The 19,985-nt window shown below is 65.8% G+C and overlaps 9 protein-coding genes across 9 annotated transcripts; 7 read left to right on the top strand and 2 right to left on the bottom strand.

The window, feature by feature from the left end:
- The first annotated feature begins 694 nt into the window (after positions 1 to 694).
- Positions 695 to 1,947, top strand: V1510DRAFT_419401 (uncharacterized protein). Its single transcript, XM_066934286.1, has one exon. The coding sequence runs from the start codon at positions 739 to 741 to the stop codon at positions 1,879 to 1,881; it is 1,143 nt and encodes a 380-aa protein (XP_066788056.1). The 5' UTR covers positions 695 to 738; the 3' UTR covers positions 1,882 to 1,947.
- V1510DRAFT_419400 (40S ribosomal protein eS17) lies at positions 1,874 to 2,722 on the bottom strand. The gene is made up of 2 exons (XM_066934285.1): positions 2,657 to 2,722; positions 1,874 to 2,370 (listed from the first exon to the last, which is right to left on the bottom strand). The coding sequence occupies exons 1-2, from the start codon at positions 2,657 to 2,659 to the stop codon at positions 1,960 to 1,962; spliced, it is 414 nt and encodes a 137-aa protein (XP_066788055.1). The 5' UTR covers positions 2,660 to 2,722; the 3' UTR covers positions 1,874 to 1,959.
- A 176-nt stretch (positions 2,723 to 2,898) lies between these two features.
- V1510DRAFT_419396 (uncharacterized protein) lies at positions 2,899 to 4,952 on the top strand. Its single transcript, XM_066934284.1, has 2 exons — positions 2,899 to 3,188; positions 3,429 to 4,952. Exons 1-2 carry the CDS (start codon positions 3,124 to 3,126, stop codon positions 4,732 to 4,734), a joined length of 1,371 nt encoding a protein of 456 aa, XP_066788054.1. The 5' UTR covers positions 2,899 to 3,123; the 3' UTR covers positions 4,735 to 4,952.
- A 169-nt stretch (positions 4,953 to 5,121) lies between these two features.
- Positions 5,122 to 6,215, top strand: V1510DRAFT_419395 (uncharacterized protein). Its single transcript, XM_066934283.1, has 2 exons — positions 5,122 to 5,294; positions 5,340 to 6,215. The coding sequence occupies exons 1-2, from the start codon at positions 5,274 to 5,276 to the stop codon at positions 6,135 to 6,137; spliced, it is 819 nt and encodes a 272-aa protein (XP_066788053.1). The 5' UTR covers positions 5,122 to 5,273; the 3' UTR covers positions 6,138 to 6,215.
- A 276-nt stretch (positions 6,216 to 6,491) lies between these two features.
- On the top strand, positions 6,492 to 8,333 carry V1510DRAFT_419392 (uncharacterized protein). The gene is made up of 3 exons (XM_066934282.1): positions 6,492 to 6,763; positions 6,894 to 8,194; positions 8,232 to 8,333. Exons 1-3 carry the CDS (start codon positions 6,701 to 6,703, stop codon positions 8,233 to 8,235), a joined length of 1,368 nt encoding a protein of 455 aa, XP_066788052.1. The 5' UTR covers positions 6,492 to 6,700; the 3' UTR covers positions 8,236 to 8,333.
- V1510DRAFT_419391 (uncharacterized protein) lies at positions 8,133 to 9,488 on the top strand. The gene has a single exon (XM_066934281.1). It carries the CDS (start codon positions 8,603 to 8,605, stop codon positions 9,446 to 9,448), a length of 846 nt encoding a protein of 281 aa, XP_066788051.1. The 5' UTR covers positions 8,133 to 8,602; the 3' UTR covers positions 9,449 to 9,488.
- A 283-nt stretch (positions 9,489 to 9,771) lies between these two features.
- Positions 9,772 to 10,632, top strand: V1510DRAFT_403965 (kinase-like domain-containing protein; the record flags this gene model as incomplete). Its single annotated transcript, XM_066932199.1, has 1 exon — positions 9,772 to 10,632. One exon carries the CDS (start codon positions 9,772 to 9,774, stop codon positions 10,630 to 10,632), a length of 861 nt encoding a protein of 286 aa, XP_066788050.1.
- On the bottom strand, positions 10,621 to 13,132 carry V1510DRAFT_419386 (uncharacterized protein). Its single transcript, XM_066934280.1, has 4 exons — positions 12,927 to 13,132; positions 11,326 to 12,897; positions 11,186 to 11,294; positions 10,621 to 11,154 (listed from the first exon to the last, which is right to left on the bottom strand). Exons 1-4 carry the CDS (start codon positions 13,035 to 13,037, stop codon positions 10,646 to 10,648), a joined length of 2,301 nt encoding a protein of 766 aa, XP_066788049.1. The 5' UTR covers positions 13,038 to 13,132; the 3' UTR covers positions 10,621 to 10,645.
- Positions 13,133 to 13,527: 395 nt separating this feature from the next.
- Positions 13,528 to 18,939, top strand: V1510DRAFT_431063 (uncharacterized protein). The gene is made up of 4 exons (XM_066935415.1): positions 13,528 to 13,833; positions 13,902 to 14,121; positions 14,153 to 18,692; positions 18,724 to 18,939. Exons 1-4 carry the CDS (start codon positions 13,796 to 13,798, stop codon positions 18,873 to 18,875), a joined length of 4,950 nt encoding a protein of 1,649 aa, XP_066788048.1. The 5' UTR covers positions 13,528 to 13,795; the 3' UTR covers positions 18,876 to 18,939.
- The last annotated feature ends 1,046 nt before the right edge of the window (positions 18,940 to 19,985 follow it).

Here is a 19,985-nt window from a genome sequence, read left to right as displayed (position 1 = left end):
GTCGGCGCTACGCGTTGTGGCTGCGACGGTGCGGCGCGCCTCCGGTTCGGGAGGCCACACACGGCTAGGCCGTCCACTGGCGCTGGCCTGGTGAGACACGCCAGCGGACTTTCCGTCGGCAGGCTCGATCTGTGCAGGAGCCACAGCGGCGGCCTGCCCGGTGGACTGATGGACCCGTGCTGGCACCAGCCACGGCGCGTGGCTTCCCCGCAGCCGCTCGGCCGATACGATAGACTCAGCCTACGGCTATCGGACCGACGCGTGCACTGGTCGGCCGAGCAGTCGCACGACCAGTCACGCGTAGCGCAAAGCCCGCACGTAGGGGTGCCTGCGGCCCCGCGGGCGCGAGATCGACACGGCCCTATGCGCCGCACGTCCGATGCCGCGCCAAATTCTGCCTCTGGGCGACCATCGGCGTCCGGCCGAACGTTCTATAGCGCCCAGAATTGGCCTGGGCGCAGGCGCCGGCGTGGGGAACGCGATCCGCCTGTTTTACGAGTCCGTGCTACCGCAGGCGTCAGGAAAGATGCCAAATTGACCAACGCGGTGACGAATTAAAAAAATCATTAATATTTTGTATATGATTTTAGACCACCGACCGCCATAGTAATTGGTGACGCTAGTCGGCAATTGTAACCCACCCTACCAAGATCTGAACTTCCCGAGGATCTTCGTGATTTTAGCGCCTGTGGCACAGACGCGTGCTCGGCGCGTGCGGCGCGGCGTCAGGACCGCGCCATGCACACATACCAAGCATCTGTGCGGCTCAAAACACCCCAGCGTAGACACCAGTCAAGCACCGCCCGGCACCGGTTTAATACCGTCGCCGGCCGCGGTCGCGCCTGCATAGACACCATGTCGCAGAGAGGGACCAAGAGTGGGCGGCGCTCCGCGCGCTCGCGCGCCGCCGCTGCGTCGCCGCCGCCGCCGATCGAAGAGCCTGACACTGGCCGGCCGAACGCGCTCATGGCGCCGTTCGTGCCGCCGCTCGAGCAGCGCGCAGAGGAAGCTTCCATGAACGAAGTCAAGGCCGAGGCGAAGGCGGCCGTAGCCGCCGAATCGCCGGACGAGCCGATCGTGGACACGGCTGCAGCCGTTCCGGCTACCGTGCCTTCGGCACGGCCAGACCAGTCCGACGCCGATTTCGCTACGTTCGGCACGTTCGGCCCGCCCGACGTCAGTGTCGACAGCTCGGGAGAGTGGCAGCGGCCGGCCGGTGCCGAGAGCGATCTGTCGCTGACGCTGGTGGACACGACCGCCGACACCGATCTCTCTATCGGCAACGTGCCCAAAGAGACTGACGAAAACATCCCGCCAGAGCACATACAGGCATACGTGTCTCGGGCCAGCGACGATGGCGACGTGGCAGAGCTCAGTGGGCGCGACGCGCAGTTCAACGTCCGTCTTCCCAAGCGAACGCTGACCGCGCACGAGAAGCGACTCTACTCCCAGCGCAATGGCTCGCAAGAATCGGTTGCTGGCCGCCAGCGGCCGCGGGCGGTCAGTCCCGGTGGCCCTGCCGGGCCGTACCCGGCGTCTGTGCCGCTGACGACTCCGTTAGAAGGCGACAACATAGAGCAAGAGTTTGCTCGGGCTAATCGCGCGCTCAGCGACACTGAGCTGGCTTACGGCAGCAAGACTCTAGAAGAGTGGGAGGCAGACGGCATGCGGCTTGTCCAGCAAGCTACCGACTTCATGATGCGTGCCATCGGTCTACGCAAAGAGAAAGAGGCTACATTGCACAAACTCGAGGCACGCATTGATGACTACGCTCAGATGCTTCTGCAACGCGAACGCCAGCTTTTTGAGGAGCGTGACAAGATCCGCAAGCGCGCGCGCAATCTCTTCGAAGATGTCGGCACGCCTTCAGTGACCAGATAGACAATAAACATGAGCCATTATATTATATAGTTTTGTTTATTTAATCGTCAACAAACTAAAGTAAACTGTACATGCTTTTTAGAACTTCCGTCTCTCGGGAACAGTCTGCTGCGAAACGTGGGTGACGTTGACGGGAAGACGGTCGAAGCCCAGCGACTTGAGCAGGTCGTGGGTGTCGGCGTCGACGTCAAGGTGAGCGTCCGACTTCTGTCTGAAGTCAAGAGCCGAGACCTCGGGGACGTACTGGTCCTTGCGCTCACGCTCCTCCTCCTGAAGCTTGAAGGAGATGCCACGGACGGGTCCACGCTGAATACGCTTCATCAGGTGAGTGGTGTATCCGGCAATCTTGTTGCGGAGACGCTTGGACGAGATGATAGCGATCTCATCGGTGAGACGCTTGTTGGTCTCGAAGTCGATGGTGAGCTTGGGGTAGTAACGCTCAATGATAGCCTTGGAGGCCTTCTTAACGGTCTTGGTACGAACGCGACCCTGGCACGGTTAGCCCTGTGGAATGCGAACTGACGAGCAGTGGGTGTTATAGAAGAGAGTGCCAATAAATCTAGCTGGTCTTGAGATCTGCACAGACGATTTTTGTGGTCAAAGACGGTACTTTGTCGCTGCCCGAGCGGACCGGCATGAGTGTCGAATCTGATTCTTACCGGCCATCTCGGTCTCGTCTGTTGCCGTGAACCACTGTCTGCGTGTTGCTCTTGTTGCCGACCAGCTGAGTGTATTGCCTCTCCTCCATACCACCGACTGATTCTCTTCAACTTACCATTGTGAACTGATATAACTGTTGATAAAACTAAAGGACGTGTGTTATAATGAAAGAAGCGGACTTCCCAAATTTTTGTGCTATAGCAATCGGTCGCCTCCGTTGGTGTAGTGTTTTGTGTGTATGTTTCTGTTCTGCGGCAGACCATAATAAACCCTAAATCAGCGCCTACCCTACAGCATAAATGAGAGCTCCGGTGTGACTGTCTTTTCGGTAGGAAGCTCCCAAACACTGCTTCGTTTATGCATCCTAGGCTGGGCGCCGCGCATGTGCATATAGTGCATAACCATGACGTTTCCCCGCATGCCGCCAAATGGCATAATAGTCATGTCTGCTACAGTTATGCTGGTGTCGCCCTGGATAAGGGGATCGTCTAGAAAGTACTACACTCCTCTTGTACTGGTTGACCACCTGGCAAACATCCATCCATCCAACCATCCATCCTCAACCATCGTATCTCTTTCGAAATGACAGTCATCCATCGAAAGCTGACGACGGCGGACTCGGTCAAAACGGCAGAGCCTGGTGTGAAGTAAGTAAAGTGTGGTCCAGACGCGATGGGGGGCGGCAGCGTGGATACTGCTACGTGCGACACTACCTAATTTTGGCTCTGAGGAGGCAATATTAGCAATGTCGCGGTCGACCTGCGTGTCGGTAGACGGTAACACGCATTCACGCGTGCGACCGAGCCCGACACGCGGTTGAACATAGACAGATCAATTGCCACTGCTGGCCGAGGGCGTACTCAGACTGATGCTGACGTCGATCCCAGGTTTCACTGCGATATTTGCTCATGCGATTGTACGAATCTGGTGCGGATCCACTGTGCAGTATGTCCCGACTACGATCTGTGCGTAAAGTGCTTCGCGTCAGGCGCCAGCTCCAGCACTCACAAGCCGTATCATGACTACTTTGTCGTCGAGCAGCATGCGTACCCTATTTTCGTCGAGGACTGGGGTGCCGACGAGGAGCTCCTCATGATCGAGGGTTCGCAGACGTGCGGCCTCGGCAACTGGCAGGACGTCGCCGACCACATTGGTGGGCGTAGTAAGGAAGAAGTCGACAAGCACTACCTCGAAGTTTACCTGAAGTCGGACTCGTACCCGCTGCCGAACATGAAGCGCAAGTTCGAGATCACGCCGTCGGAGTTTGCGCAGCGCAAGAAGGCTCGTCTGGACGCGCGTCGCTCGCAGACGGCCATGCCGCTACCGAAGCAGAAGCCTACGGCATCGGTGCCGTCGTGTCACGAAGTGCAGGGCTATATGCCCGGCCGTCTCGAGTTTGAGACCGAGCACGAGAACGAGGCCGAGCTGTCGGTCAAAGACATGGTGTTTGATCCCGAGGACGGCGAGGCCGAGGTCGAGCTTAAGCTGACAGTACTGGACATCTACTACTCGCGGCTGACGAGCCGTGCGGAGCGCAAACGGTGCATGCTGCAGCACGACCTGCTTGACTACAGAAAGAATATGGCCAACGAGAAGAAGCGGACGCGCGACGAGCGCGAGCTTATGAACAAGATCAAGCCGTTTGTGCGGATCATGAACTACAAGGACTTCAAAGACTTCAGTGACTCCATTTTAGAGGAGCACCAGACGCTGAAACGCATCGCCGAACTGCAGGAGTACCGGCAGAACGGCATCACCACGCTTGAGGCCGCAGCCAAGTACGAACAAGACAAGACCCAGCGTGCGCTCATGCAGCGCAACTCGATCGGACTCGGGTCGTCTTTGGCAGGCGGCCGTTACTCGTCGAGCGGGCTGTCCGGCTCGGGTCGCATGCGCGACGCGTCGTCCACACCCGAGCTCAACAACAAGACGTTCAAGAAGCCGGTCGCAAACCCGCTGGACATCTCGCATGCTGCGGACATCGACCTGCTCAGCCCCGCCGAGCAGGCGCTCTGCAGCCAGCTGCGCATTCTACCCAAGCCATACCTGGTCATCAAAGAGACGCTGTTCCGCGAGTTGCTGCGCACGGGTGGCATCCTCAAGAAGCGCACGGCGCGCGAGCTCATCAAGATCGATGTCAACAAGACTGCGCGCATCTACGAGTTTTTCCAGAATCAGCGCTGGCTCAGCTAATGGCCAGGCCCATATATCCCGCTATCTCTGCTATCTATCCCTCCCACCCCGGTTTTGTATCAAAGGTTCTACACAGGTTACCATGTTGGATGTACATTTTATGGCATTTGTCTTGCATTACGAATAATGATGGTTTGTATTCTAGTTTCATATAAAGAAAATATGTTTGTACGCGTATCTAGAGCATGTATGTACGAATATTAGACGCAATTGAGAGTACGCTGTGCGGCCTGGTGCCGCTGCCGTGGCCGGTCGCCGTCGGCCACCCGGCTGCGCCCGGCCAGGGCCCCTGCCGGTCCACGCTAGGCGCCGATGGCAGGTGTTCTGCACATGTCCTGAGCTTTCTAGAACATCGCTTGGGAGTTTTTAGAGTTGGGAGTTCGCGTGAGTTCGCGAAAAAATTTGCCCTCATAAAAAGTTTTTCTTTGCGACTGAGCAGACGACAAATATTTTTTAGACCAGGATCTGTAGCTCGAACGTGTTCGGGACAGCAACAAGGCACCACAGGCACCACAGACAAATACAAATTATACGACAAGATGGTTAGCTTTTCGTGCGAGGTAAGTGCCGTGGGCGGGCGTGGGAGTGAGATCGCTGACAGACAGGTGTGCAACGACACCATTCTCAAGAAGAAGCTGATGCAGCACCGCAGCCAGTGCCGCGGCGCTGTGTTCACGTGCCTGGACTGCTCGACTACTTTCCAGGGCTTGGACTTCCAGAAGCACACAAGCTGCATCTCGGAGGCTGAGAAGTACCAGAAGAGCGTGTACAAGGACCCTAAGGCCAAGAAGCCGCAGCAGAAGAAGGCTGAGCCCAAGGCCGAGGAGAAGGTCGAGGAGAAGGCTGAGGAGAAGGCCGAGGAAGCGGTTGAGGAGAAGACTGAGGAGAAGGCTGAGGAGGCTCCGGCCGCCGAGAAGACTGCGTCGCCTAAGAAGGACAAGAAGCGCAAGGCCGAGACCAAGGAGACCAAGGCTGTGGTGTCACCGAAGAAGGCCAAGAAGGAGGTCAAGGAGGAGGTCAAGGAGGAGGCCAAGGAGGAGGCCAAGGAGGAGGCCAAGGCTGAGCCCGTTGCCGAGTCTAAGAAGGAGAAGAAGGTCAAGGCCAAGAAGGAGAAGAAGTCCAAGGCCGAGCCCAAGGAGGAGGCTGCCGCCGAGGTGGCCGAGGCCAAGGCCGACACCGAGATGGTGGACGCGCCAGCCGAGGCCAAGCCCAAGGCTAGCAACGATCTCCTCCGGTCGGAGATCGTGGACTCGCTCAAGAGCTCGAACGGGTCGTACAACCTCAAGGCGCTGATCCGCAAGCTGCGCCGGGCCAAGGGCCTCAAGAGCTTGAGCAAAGACGACATTCTGAAGCGCGCGCTGTTCAAGTACGAGAACGACAAGATCGTTGTCGACTTTGCGTGAGCGCCCGCATTCTGCATCCAAAAGTTTGTATATAACTGAATCTCGTTAGAGCCGCACTGTGTGCGGCTCGTCATCAGAGGGTCTGGCGCTAGCGCCGCACACGTTGCGGCTTGCGCAACCGGGTCACGCCCCTGCATAGAGGCCACGCAGGCGACGGTGGCACGCGCGCCGGCGCACAGCGCGCCCGGCGCGCGCGCCGAGCGCACCACACAAGCCGTGGCGGCGGCTGCGACGGCTGCCGTGGAGGCGGGCGTAGCCGAGCCGCAGTGCGTGCGGCTGTGATGTGCTCACGTGACTATAAGCGCACGCCTGCAGTGCGGCGTGGCACTTGCGCCATGTGTGGGCAAGCGCGGCTGCACATGCGCCCCAAACTCGGGCGGCGCCGCGGGTATGCAGCGCGACGCCTCCCGTGCAGCACTCCCGGCCGCGAGATCTTGACGGTGCAACCAGGACTGGATACAATCGGAGCAATCTCAGTAATTTTGCTGAACACTTGGGATTCTTAATCCGATTTTTCTTCAAACAATCCGGAAAAGCGACTGCGGGAATCTCAATTGTCTGTCATGGCCAATAAGCAACAGTCGAGCTCGATATTCAACAGATTGAAGGCGGAGCGCGGCAACAAGGTAGGCGCGGATGTGACCCCGGCACAGGCGCGGCGGGCGGGCGCGGCCGGGCAGGCGGGCGCGGCGGCGGCGCGGAACCGGGCGGCGGCGCGCGCGTGTGTCGCGGGGGCAGACAGGGCTGACGGCGCAGATATGTTTTGATTGCGGAGCCAAGAACCCGACGTGGACGTCGGTCCCGTTTGCGATCTACCTCTGCCTGGACTGCTCGTCTATCCACCGCAACCTGGGCGTGCACATCTCGTTCGTGCGGTCGTCCACGCTGGATACGTGGTCGTGGGATCAGCTGCGGCTGATGAAGGTCGGAGGCAACACGTCGGCCAAGGACTACTTCCAAAAGAACGGCGGCGCGAGCGCGCTCAACAGCAAGGACGCCACGGTCAAGTACACGTCGCGGGCGGCGACGCAGTACAAGGAGGAGCTGAAGCGGCGCGCGGAGCAGGACGCGCGGTTGCACCCGCACGAGGTGGTGTTCGACGACGACAGCACGCCGGTGCCGATCGACGAGGGCGCGGACGCGGACTTCTTCTCGTCGTGGGACAAGCCGGCGATCAAGAAGATGAGCCCGTCGGTGAGCCGCACGTCGACGCCGCCGGTGGTGGGCCGCAAGGGCTCGCCGCTGTCGGCGAACGGCAGCGCGGCGTCGAGCGGCAAGAGCTCGCCGGCGCCGGAGGAGGCCGCGCCGGTGAACCGGACGACGACGTCGTCGGCGCTGCGGTCCAAGTCGGCGGTGGGGGGCATCGCCGGGCGGCGGACGACGACGATCATGTCGTCCAAGAAGTCCAAGGTCGTGGCCAAGAAGGTCACGGCGGACGCGATCGACTTCGACGAGGCCGAGCGCAACGCGCGCGAGGAGGCCGAGCGCATCGAGAAGCTGGGCTACGACGCCGAGCAGGAGAAGCAGGCCAGGCTGAAGGAGGCCAAGCGCGCGGAGGAGGCGCCGGCGGCGTACGCGCAGGCGGCCGAGCGCGGGTCGGCCGACTCGGTCGACCGGCTCGGCGCCGGCGTCGCCCGCCTGGGGTTCGGCCAGACCGCGTCCGCCGCGGCCGCGGCCGCGCCCAAGCCCGCCGCCCGCGGCGGCTTTGGCGCCGCCAAGGCGCCCGAGCCCTCCGGCGAGGTGGTCAACAAGTACGGCAACCAAAAGGCGATCTCGTCGGACGAGTTCTTCGGCCGCAACCAGTTCGACCCCAGCGCACAGGCCGAGGCGCGCTCGCGACTACAGGCCTTTGACGGCGCCAGCGCGATCTCGTCTAACGCCTACTTCGGCCGCGAGGACGAGGACGAGGAGGAGCCCGAGAGCGACTTTGGCGGCATCGAGCGCGTGGCCCGCGACCTGGCGTCCAAGATCGCCAACGGCGACGACCTCGGCAACGTCAAGGACATTCTGGAACAGGGCGCCGGCAAGCTGTCGGACATCATGCGCGATTACTTGAGGTAGGCTGCCGAGGCATGGGCATGGTTAACCGAGCAGCTGAGCCGCACCGCTGGCTACGTCGCGCTGTCAATATTCTTTCTGCACCCTCACGATTGTCATCCGATTAGAGTCATGAATAATCATTGTAATGCTCCCCGCCCGGTGGCCACGGCGGACCACGCCGGAGGCGTGACGCCGACACCCATCCGGCAACGTGGCTGCCATGTGCGCTACAGCCTGCCTGCCTTTTAACGTTTGGCGTCTTCTGCCGGCACCGCGAACCGTGTCGATCCCAAATCGGCACCACGCCAAACGTCTCGTCGGCACCGCGCGACTTTTCGGGCATCTGGCCCGCCGTAGACCGGCCGCGCGGCGGCGGCGCTGTTCGCCGTATATAAGCCGGCGAGTGCCGTCGAGGCCGCCACACCATGGAGCAGATTCGATATGACCTGGTAGACGACGATCCCCTGGCCCGGCCGGCGCCGGCGCCGCTCTCGCGGCGCGGCACGCTCGGGCTGCCGGCCGACGGCCGCGGCGACGGCCGCCACGAGCTCAGCGGCTGCCCGCAGCGGGCGCCGGTGTTCCACGGCATCAACACGGACGAGCTCGACGCCAGCCTGCGCCGCGAGCGGCTGTCCTCGCAGACCGGCAGCATCAGCGCGCCACTCTGCACGGTTGTCGATCCCGCCGAGGCCGGGTACGTCTCGGTGACGCCCCGCAACTCGGTCGTCGATCCGCGCGAGCTGCCGGACGCCCGCTCGCCACTGTATGCGGACGTGGCCGATCGGCGCGGCCGCAGCCTGGCGGGCCTGGGCGTGCCCGAGACGCGGCGGCCGTCGCTGGCCGACTTTGACCGCCGGCCGTCGGCAGACGTCTCGTGGACGCAGGCCGCAGACCCGCACGGCCACCCCAGCCACCCGACGCACCGGCTGAGCCGCTCGCGCGACCTGCGCGACTTCTCGCTGGACCGCGGCCGGCTGCCGGACGAGGACCTGAGTCCGGGCGAGCGCGCGCGCTCGGCCGACTACGCGCTGGCGTCGGGCGCCACCTACAACGACTTTGCCGACCGCGACCCGGACGTGTACCCGGACGAGTACCGCGAAAACATATACGAGGACCTGCCGGAGGACGCCATGCTCGACATCGACCACCACCCGTCGCTGGCCGGCCTGAGCGACTGGATCGTGTCGTCGATCAAGGACGGGCACAAGCGCCTGGTCCGCCGGGGGTCGAACATCATGGCCGTCGTTCTGGAGGACGTGACGACCGCATAGGGGCGGTGTAGAGGCGTGACCGCGGCTAGAAAATAAAATGGTAGATGTTTGGTAGATGTTTGGTAGGCGTAGACGAGCGCCGATCGTGCGGGGTGGCGTGCGCGCCGCACAGCGTGCGGCTCACGGCCGCGCGCGCTGCGTGCTTGTGCGACCCGACAGCCGCCGGCGCTGCTGCCGCCAATCAAGCAGAGCCCGTGCATGCGTCATGCGGCCGCGCGGCCGGCGGCGTGCGGTCATGCGCGCCGCACGGCCAACGTCCGTGCGCGTCATGCGCGCCGCACGCCATGCGGCGCATGACTAGCCGCGCCGCCCGCCTCGTCCCCATGGACGACTTCCAGGCCGTCGAGTTCCGGCGCGAGGGCGCGTGCGCCAACGTCTACGCCGCCCGCGCCGGCGGGCGGGCCGTCGCGCTCAAGGTCTCGCCCGTCCGGCAGACGCCGCCGCACGACGCCCTCAACGAGATCGAGGTGCTGGCGGCCGTCGCCGGCGACCGCGTCGTCGCCGTGCTCGACGCCGTGCTCGACCAGGCCCGCGGCCAGGTGGTGCTCGTCATGCCGCTGTACGAGGCGTCGCTGGCGGACGCGATCGATCGGGGCGTGGCAGCCGACGACGTGCGGACGATCACGCGCGACATCACGGGCGCGCTGGCCCACGTCCACGCGCGCGGCGTGATCCATCGGGACGTCAAGCCGGGCAACGTGCTGCTGGCCGGCGGCCGCGCCGTGCTGGCCGACTTCGGCACGGCGTGGCCGAACCTGGCCGCGCCGGACGCCGAGCCGGCGGACGCCAAAATCACCGACGTGTCGACGTCCGTGTACCGCGCGCCGGAGCTGCTCTTTGCCTACGGCGCGTACTCCGACCGCATCGACGTCTGGAGCTGGGCGTGCGTGGTCGCCGAGATGCTGACGGGCCGGCCGCTCTTCGGCGAGCCCACGACCAGCGAGATCGGCCTGGCCAACGCCATCTTCCGCACGCTGGGCACGCCGGACCTCGCGACGTGGCCCGAGGCCGCCGCGTTCGCGTCGTTCGCGCACATCCGGTTCGTCCCGCACGCGCCGCGGCCGCTGGCCGAGGTCCTGCCGGTGGCCGCCGACGCGCGCGCGTTCGTCGCGCGCATGCTTGTCTACGAGAGCGGCCGGCGCGCGAGCGCGCGCGAGCTGCTGGCCGACCCGTACGTGGCCTAGTATGTACATTAATCTAGCCGTCGAGCTCCATCAGGCCGGCCGTGTCGGTCGCGTCGAACTCGAACTCGTCGCTGTCGTAGCCGGTGTAGGCCGGGGCCGGGTCGGGCAGCTCCTCGACCTTGGCCGAGTCCTCCTCGGCCTTCTGCTGCTGCTGGATCTGCAGCAGGTCGTCCATGCTCCAGACCGAGACGCCCTCCTGGTCCTTGATGTCGCTGGGCTGGGCCATGGTGCGCAGGAACTTCTTGGCGGCGGCGACGGCCATGTCCGTCGACAGGTTGATGTCGGCGTCCATGAGCGCCTGGTTGATCCACTTGGGCAGCTGGCCGCGCTTCTTGGAGAAGCGCTTGTCGGCCAGGACCATGATGCCGTAGTCGTCCTTGCCGCGCAGGACGCGGCCGAGGCACTGGGCGGCGTGGCGCATGGCGTCGAACGACAGGAAGTCGTTCTCGCGGATGTGGTAGTTTTCGCGCAGGAACTCGAGCCGGGCCTTGAGGATGCGCGACTCGGTGTACTGGAACGGGACTGGGGTCAGCGGGGCCGGGCGCGCACGTACCGCCGATCATGAGCACGGTCCGGCCGTAGTGGTGGTCGAAGTCGATGCCCTCGGAGACCTTGCCGCGGGCCACGCAGAGCAGGGCCGCGCCGCGGCCGTTGCAGCACGCCTGCGGTCAGCGCCGCCGCGCACGCACTCACCGTCCGGAACGTCTCGAGCGCGAGACTGGTCTCCTGCGAGTCGGGCGTCTCGACCAGGATGAGCTTGTACTTCCAGACCTCGTCGAGCACGCCCATGGTCTGCCACATGCTGATGATGCTCTCCATGTAGAGGTAGGACGGGAAGAAGACGACGAGGCCGTCAGGCGTGAGCTTGGCGAACTCGATGAAGAGGTTGCCGTAGTTGCGCACGACGCTGGGGTCGTTGCGGATCTCGAACCGGGACGAGATCACGACCTGGTCCGAGCCGCGGGTGACGACCATGGGCAGGAACGTGCGCCGGGTGAGGGTCATGGTGTACGACTCCTGGAGGACGGTCTGGAAGTTGAGCATCTTGGGGTACATGTCGAGCGGCGAGATGGTGCCGCTGGTGATGATGACCGAGCTGAAGCGGTCGAACACGGGCTTGATGGCGATGGACGCGTCCAGGCACGTGAAGTGCAGGACCGGGTTGGGCACGGTCGCCGTGTCGGACTCGAACGGCTCGAGGATGAGCATGAAGCCCTGCTCGTACGTCGAGACGAGCGTGGCGAAGATGGCGATCTCCTTGAGCGCGACAAAGTCGTCGACCTGGCTGAGCTCGAGCGTGCGCACGAGCGACGCCAGCCGCTCGGCGCAGAACCGCAGCGGCTTGCGCTCGATGAACGTGATCTCCTTGAGGTGCTGGAGGAACGACGTCGGCGTCTCGGAGATGACGTGGCGGACCTGCATCCGCGTCTTGAGGTACTCGACGAACCGCTTGAGGAACGCCACAAAGTGCTCCGCCCGCCGGATGTTGCCGGGCACGGCCTCCTTGAGCAGGTCCTCGGGCAGGACCGGGTTGGCCAGGAACACGTCCTCCTCGCGCGCCTGGTCGGCCTCGCGCAGGCCCTCGACGAGCTTCTGGTACTCGTTCTGGAGCTTCTCCGAGTCGGTCTCCTTCATCTGGTCGATCTGCCGGCCCAGGTTGGCCACGCCGCGCGACGCGCGCTGCAGCGAGCCCTCGGTCAGGTCGATCGACAGCGACTCGATGCACACGTTGTCGATGTTGTGCGCCTCGTCGAAGATGATGATCGAGTCCTTGGACAGCTCGCGCGACACCCGGTCCGCGATCTTCGGGTCCAGCAGGTAGTGGTACGAGTAGATGATCACGTTGCAGAACGGCATCATCCGCCGGACCGTGAAGTACGGGCACTGCTTGTTGGCCTCGCAGTACTTGACCAGCGAGTCGAACGTGTAGACGCCGAGGGGGACGTAGTTGTGCGGGTCCATGTCGTCCATGTTCTCGTGGTACTCGCACAGCGGCACGTCCTCGCCGGCCTTGCGCTTCTCCTTGTTGGCGCCGTTGGTGAGACTGCGGCACCGCTCGTCCACGACCGAGCCCTTCTTCTCGCGCCGGATCTGGGGGTGCAGGCACAGGTTTTTGCGACTCGTCAGCCCGAGCCCGCGGAAGTCCTCGACCACCCCGAGCTCCTTCTCGCGGTACTTCATCAGGTTGTACAGCTCCGTGAGCGCCTTTTCGATCTCCGACTGCGTTCGCGAGCAGTAGATCAGCTTGCGGTGCTCGGGATAGAACTGCGTCAGCGCGTCCGGGCCGGACCTACCATCTGGTACGCGATTGTGAGCGAGAGCAGCGAGACGGTCTTGCCGGTGCCCGACGGCATCTCGAGGATGCAGTTGCCGCCGGCGTCGAGCGTGCGCTTGAGATCGCACATGTACGCATATTGTTCTGGCGGTCAGCGGTGCTGCGGCTATATGCCGCACGGCGTGCGGCTCGCCGCGCTGCCCGCAGCGCGGCTGCATGGCGGGGCGGCCTGGCGGATCGGCCCCTGCGGCTATATGCCGGGCGGGGTCCGCGCCCCGGCGAGTCGCGCCGGCCGCAGACATGCACCGCATGCGGCGCGCGGGCCGCGGACCCCTGCGCGGCGCGTCACAGCGCGTGCCGGCCGGCGCGCATACAGCCGCCGGGCTGCATACAGCCGCCCGCTCGTCCGCGCGTGAGGCGATTGGCCGGCCGTGAGCCGCACGCCGTGCGGCGCAGCGACGCCGCCCCCGGCACGTCCGCCTGCCGCCTTGCCGCCGTCGCCGCCGCCGCCGGCCGTCCGCCGGCCGCCCGTCGCCCGTCGCGCGCGCGCCACCCACCTGGATAGATCCGCGGGTACGGAAACAGCACCGGCAGATCGTCGATGTAGAACCTGGGTCAGCATCCATCGCCACCGCGCCGTACTTCATCTTCTGGGCCGCTCGACTCTCTCTGGCCGCGTCCGGATCGTGCAGCGCATGCCCCGCGCTGTTGTGGTGGACGTTGAGTGATGTCAATTCCTGGCGCTACGCCTCAGATCGGTGTTACCAACGTGGTGATGCAAGTTTTTGGGCTACACAACCTTTCGCCGTCTCCGTCCATCGGCCATCATCGATCATTTTGGGCCGGGTATCGGACGAGCACACAGCGGCTGTGTCCCCGGATTGCGGGATGTCAAAGAGCAAGAACATTGGGCGCAGCAGCGGGCGGTAGGTGGATTGCGGCGGGCCGGCGCGGCGGGGAAAAAATGCGGGCAGAACGGGGCTGATCTGGGCAGGACGGCGGAGGCGCGGCGCGGCGCCAAGGGCGCGGAGGACTACAGCGAGCACGAGACGGTCTACGTGGACCTGTCGGGGATCTACGAGCCGGCGCTGACGCTGGCGTTCAAGAACCTGCAGAAGCGCAATGCGACGACGAAGGAAAAGGCGCTGGACAGCCTGCAGGCGTTCGTGGACGACGGCGCGAACGAGACGGACGAGGCCGTGCTGGCCGTATGGGTACGTGGCGGCGGGGCCGCGCTGACAGCAGAGCCAGTTCTACCCCGGGCTGACGGCGGAGGGGTCGCGCAAGATCCGGTCGGCGGCGCACCGGATCCAGGGCGAGCTGTGCCGGCGGCTGCGCAAGGCGTCGCTGCGGTACATGGGCGAGTCGGTCGGGTGCTGGCTGGGCGGGCTGTGGGACAGCGACAAGATCGTGGCGCGGTCGGCGCGGGCCTCGTTCGAGGCCGTGTTTAACACGGCGACGAAGCGCGACAACATCCTCAAGGTGTTCCACGGGCCGATCCTGGCGCACGTGCAGGCGACGCTGGACGCGGACGCGGGCCTGGGCGAGTCCAAGTACGCGACCGAGGCGGACCTGGCGGCGCGGCGCGCGCGCGCGCTGACGTCCGCGCTCGCGCTGTTCACGCACCTGCTCGAGACCATGGACGGCGACGCGATCGAGGAGCGCCAGCGCGAGTACGCCGAGATCGTCGCGCACGACGCGCTGTGGCGCGCGGTCGCGGACCCGGACGCGCTGCTCTCGCGCACGGCGCTGAACGTGGTCAAGGTCGTCGGCACGGACTACGCAGACTGGCTGGACCAGCTGATCGGCTACGTGGCCACGTACGTGCTCGGCCAGGGCCTGCGCGCGATCGCGCCGTCGGCCATGACCGACTTCCTGCGCTGCCTGTCGTTCCTGACCAAGGAGTTCCCGGACTGCTGGGCGAACCCGGCCGGCCAGGACCTGCGGCTGGCCGACGCGCTCGTCGGCTTCGTCGCGCGCGGCAGCCAGCACACGGGCCAGTACTTCTGGACGGAGCTCGAGAAGATCGTGCGGCAGCTGCCGGACCACGTGCTCGCGCTGCGCGACGCGGACCGCCCGGCGGTGGAGGCCGTGGTCGGCGTGCTCACCCAGGGCCTCAACGCCGAGCAGCGCTTCTCGCTGCCCTACGCGCTCAACGCGTACCTGTCCATCCTGGCGTACTTCGCGACCGTCGTGGCCGACGCGGACGCGCGCGAGTACATCGTCGCGACCAAGCCGGCCGAGATCCTGGACGAGTACCTGACCGGCCGCCGGTTCGTGGACTCGGTCGCGAGCTCGCTGGTGTCGTTCATCCGCAACATCGCGTCCACGGACGAGGCGCTGGCCCGGCAGCTCTTCACGCACATCGTGTCCTACCTGGCCGAGTTCGTCCAGGCCGGCACGGTCCGCGGCGCGCCGCTGGCCGCCGACGACTGCCGCGGCTTCCTCAACAAGTGGTTCCTGCTCGTGCAGAAGCTCACGCTGCTGCCCGAGAGCATCGAGTACCCGATCGGCATCCGGCGCACGGTGGTCGACCTGTCGGCGGCCGTGCTGGCCGCGGTCAAGGACCAGGCCGGCGGCAGCGTGCCGACCGCGTACGCGCTCTACTGCGTCGTCCGGCACGTGCTGCCGGTCGTGCGCGAGTCGCCGGCGCTCGACCGCGACCTCTGCGAGTTCATCACGGCCACGCTGCCGTCGCTGCTGTACTCGGCGTCGTCGGCCGTGCTCGTCGACACGTGGCTGGTCTACATCACCGGCCTGCAGGACCCCGCCAAGGCGGCCGCGCTGTGGCAGACGACGATCGAGGGCGTGGTGCGGGCGACGGGCCCGGCGGACCGCGCCAAGGACGCGGTGCTGGTCCAGATCCTGCGGGACGCGCACTCGGCGCCGGCGCTCAAGCCGCTGCTGCGGCCGGTCCCCGCGCTCGAGGAGCACGTCCTGGCCGCCGCCCGGCTCGTCCGCGGCCCGGACGCCGCGGCCGTCTGGCAGCTGCTGGCGACCGCGCTCGCCGCCGAGGGCTACGCCGTCGGCCACGACGTCTGCCTGCGGGTCCTGGCCGCCGCCACCGAGCTCGTCCTCGACGACGACGCCTACGAGCCCGCGCTCGTCGCCAACCTGGCCGTGCTCGCCCACGAGAGCACGGCCAGCATGCTCGACTTCATCACGACCGACGCCGGCAGCCGGTTCGTCTCGCGCGTGTGGCAGCTGACCGAGCTCGACGACGAGCCCGCGCACGCCGACGCCAAGACGATCCGGGCCAAGCTCGAGGGCCAGCTCGAGCGCACGTCCAACGAGCAGGACGACGCGCAGTCGATCGCGCAGACGCTGGCCGAGGCGCTGCTCAAGGACCTCGGCCTGGACGTCGAGATCAGCTTCGCGACGCTCGTCGCGCGCATCGGCGACCTCTGGGAGGGCGCCACCTGGGAGTCCAAGCTGTCGCTGGCGTCGCAGCTGGTGTTCCGGCGCGCGGACTGGCAGCGCATGCTGGACGCGCGGTTCGCGGTGGCCGTGCCCAAGGCGGTGTCGCTGGTCAGCAGCCTGCGCGGCGCGGTCTTTGCCGTGCCCAACCCGGCCGCGCCGGCCGGCGAGCCCGCGCCCGTGCTCTTCCGCGTGGCCATCTACGTCGTCGGCCTGCTCGAGCAGCGCCCGGACGTCTTCGACCTGCTGTCCAAGGACGAGCAGGCCGAGCTCGTCATCGGCCTGCAGATCGCCGGCGAGCTCGCCAAGGACTGCATGAGCAACCGCGGCGACCGCATCCCGCCGCTGTCGATCGACGCCGACTCGGGCGCGGACCAGCTGCTCCAGCTGGTCGACAAGACCCGCGCCCTGTTGGACCGGGTGCTGGCCGAGACGCAGCTGGCGGACATCGCGGCGGCCGTGGTCGACGGCTCGGCCGACTACGACGGCCTCGACGGCGTCGTCGACCGCGTGGTGTACAAGATCCTGCGGGCGGCGGCGGCCACGGACGTGCCGGGCTACTACCACGCGCGCGTGCTGGCGGCGGTGGTCGCCGCGCTCGCGCAGAAGCCCGGCGCGACCGCCAAGACGTGCGACGACTTCTTCACGGCGCACAACCTGCGGCGCGCGCGCAACTTCCTGGGCAGCGCGGCCATGCTCGAGGGCCTCGGCAAGTACTCGGCGGCGATGGCGACCACGGAGCGGCTGCGCAACGAGCTGGCGAGCAACATCATCGGCTTCCGCAAGCAGGAGGGCCTGCCGGCGCTGCTGGCGCAGCTGGCGCTGCTCAACGTGCTGCTGCACGACGTCACGGCCGACGGGTGGGAGCCGTTCCCGCCGCAGCGGGCCATGCTGCTGCTGCGGCGGGTGCTGGACCTGCTCGCCGCGGGCGCGGCCGAGGACGACGCGGCGTTCCGCTACGTGCGCGTCGAGGTCTTCCAGCTGCTGCTGTACGTGCTGCCGATCGTCAAGGGCTCGTACGGCGAGCACTGGGCGCAGGCCGTCGGGCTCGTGCTGGCCGCGCTGGCCACGCTCGAGAGCCCGGCCGTGCAGGCGGCCGCGCTCGCCGCCGACAGCGAGCTGACCGCGCTGCAGTTCTACGCGCTCAAGCTCTACGGCCTCCTGCGCGCGATCCACGAGGACAACGACGACCTGCTCGACGCCTTCATCGAGCAGGGCCCGGCCTTCAAGGCGCGGCTGCTCGGGCTGCTCGTCGCCATGGCCGACGTCGACAACACGTCGCAGCCGCGGATCCTCTGCGCCGCGCTGCTGTCGCGCTACGCGCTCGACATCAAGTTCACGTCGCGCGACAACCAGGCCGACCTCTACCCGATCCTCAACACGGACTGCGAGCCGCTCCAGAAGACGATCCTCAAGATCCAGAGCCGGCGGATCGCCGAGGCGCGCGAGGAGCTGCTCGTCGAGGCCGCGCTCGACTCGGCCGACGTGCTCGACATCTCGCTGCCCTTCGAGCTGCTCTCGTTCGTCATGGAGGCGCCCAACTCGTACGACCCGTCGCAGTTCGGCGGCAAGTCGGCCAACGAGCAGGCCCTGCGCCGGCTCGGCGCCGACTACCAGGTCCGGCTCTACTTCTACGCGTGGATGCTCATCCTCGAGCACTTCAAGGACTCGTCGTCCAAGGTCCGCGCCAAGTACATCGAGAACCTCAAGGAGGGCGACTACGTCGACGTCCTGCTCGGCACCGTCTTCGGCCTGCTCAACATGCAGAGCTCGGCGCGCATGGTCGACGGCTCGCGCTTCGAGGTCGAGCGCTACGACCCCGACCAGGACTCGACCGAGGACCCCGGCCGGAACCTGCAGTGGCTCGTCGTCCACGTCTACTACCTCGCGCTGTACAACGTGCCGTCCATGTGCCGCTCGGTGTGGTCCGACATCCGCAACCGCCAGCTCAGCACCGCCGTCGAGACCTTCACCCAGAAGTACGTGTCGCCGACCCTGATCCGGCACGAGCTGTCGACCGTCCAGGACTCGCTCAAGAACCCGGAGGCCGCCGGCCTGGGCTCGGCCGAGGACAACGAGAACATCGAGATCAAGGTGTCCAAGGTCACCGGCGACGTCACGGCCCAGTTCATGGTCGACGAGTACGTGCTGGAGATGGTCATCCACGTGCCCGAGGCGTTTCCGCTGCGCGACGTCTACATCGAGGGGCCGCGCCGCGTCGGCGTCAAGGAGAACCAGTGGCGCGCGTGGCTGCTGGCGTCCCAGGCGCTCATCAACTCGCAGAACGGCACCATCCTGGACGCGCTCATTCTGTTCAAGCGCAACTTCAACCTGCATTTCGAGGGCGTCACCGAGTGCGCCATTTGCTGTAAGTGTCTGCCGGGGCCCGCTAACGCCAGACTCGATCCTGCACCAGGACCGGACGCTGCCCAACAAGCGCTGCCAGACCTGCAAGAACAAGTTCCACGCGGGCTGCCTGTACCAGTGGTTCCGCAGCTCGGGCCAGAACACGTGCCCGCTGTGCCGGACGAACTTCATGTTCTCGCGGTAGGAGGCGTATATAGATGGTACATAGAGCATACAGCGCCGCACGCCGTGCGGCTTGTCACGTGGAACTGCCTGGGTGCGCGCCGGCTCGGCGCAGCAGCTCAGGTCGCTCGGTGTCTCGACCGCCTGCCGCATGCGCATGGCTCCGCACGTCATTGTGACGGGCGCGGCTCGGGGGACTCCGGATCGGCTGGATGACGCGAGTCACGTGAGGACGCCGTTTGTCACGACGCACGTGACGTCGGCGCTGCCCGTGACGGCAATCACACGGCCGTCTGCGGCGACGTCACGGCGTCACGGCGCTGAGCGCCGGCCGTCGCGCGCTGTCGTCGCAAGGCCGCCGATCATCAATCCAGGGCGCCAGGCGCCACGCGCGCACGATGCGGCCACGGGCGGCCACGGTACGCCATGGCGGCCACGGTACGGCCACGGTGCGGCCACGATGCGCCCTGATGGGCCGTGGCCGCGCGCCAGCGACAGATCGCAGCGAACAGGGTCCGCCGCAGCGAGAGGCGTCTGGACAGCGCCATGCGCCGCACAGCGTGCGGCGCGTGCGGCTCACGCGGTGTTCATTCACGTGACCGCGCGCCTAGTCGCAGACAGCCGTGCGCTATCGGCCGGCCGCGGTGTGACTGGCCGCATACGGCTGGCGGCCGCGTGGTGCCCGGCCGGCAACGGCTTCGCCGTCGAAGTCCTGGCGTTTGCGCCGGCGCGGCTGAGATGGCCGGAACCCTCGAGCAGCGGGCCGCGGTGAAAAATTTTGCAGCCCTAGCCCTTGCTCGCGGCCGTGGGCGCGCTGCCGGAAGAGGGCCGCCGTAAGGCGCAGTCCGCCCGGGACGGCGTGCGGACCGCGGTCGTGAGCGGCCACCGAAGCTCGGAGCTTGAGCCTATTTGGCTGCGCAAACGGGGCGGTCCCGATAGGCTTCGCCATCTGGCACAGGTGTCGCGCCGCGCGACACCTGTGCGCGCTAGCCCTCCCCGGGCGCACCAACGTTCCAGGAACTGCCGGCAGAGTTTTCCGTGGCAAACCTAAAGAGCTATATACCCGTTTCGGCAGCCGCGGCGCGTTCTATTGATCGGGCTAATTTCCCGGACCGCTCGTCCGCAGCCGTGC

This window comes from Dipodascopsis tothii (genome assembly GCF_038497935.1).
Source record: "Dipodascopsis tothii strain CBS 759.85 unplaced genomic scaffold V1510scaffold_22, whole genome shotgun sequence".
Lineage (NCBI taxonomy): Eukaryota > Fungi > Ascomycota > Lipomycetes > Lipomycetales > Lipomycetaceae > Neoaidaea > Neoaidaea tothii.
The sequence above is the reverse complement of the archived record's forward strand: the minus strand, read 5'-3'. Positions and strand labels throughout refer to the sequence as shown.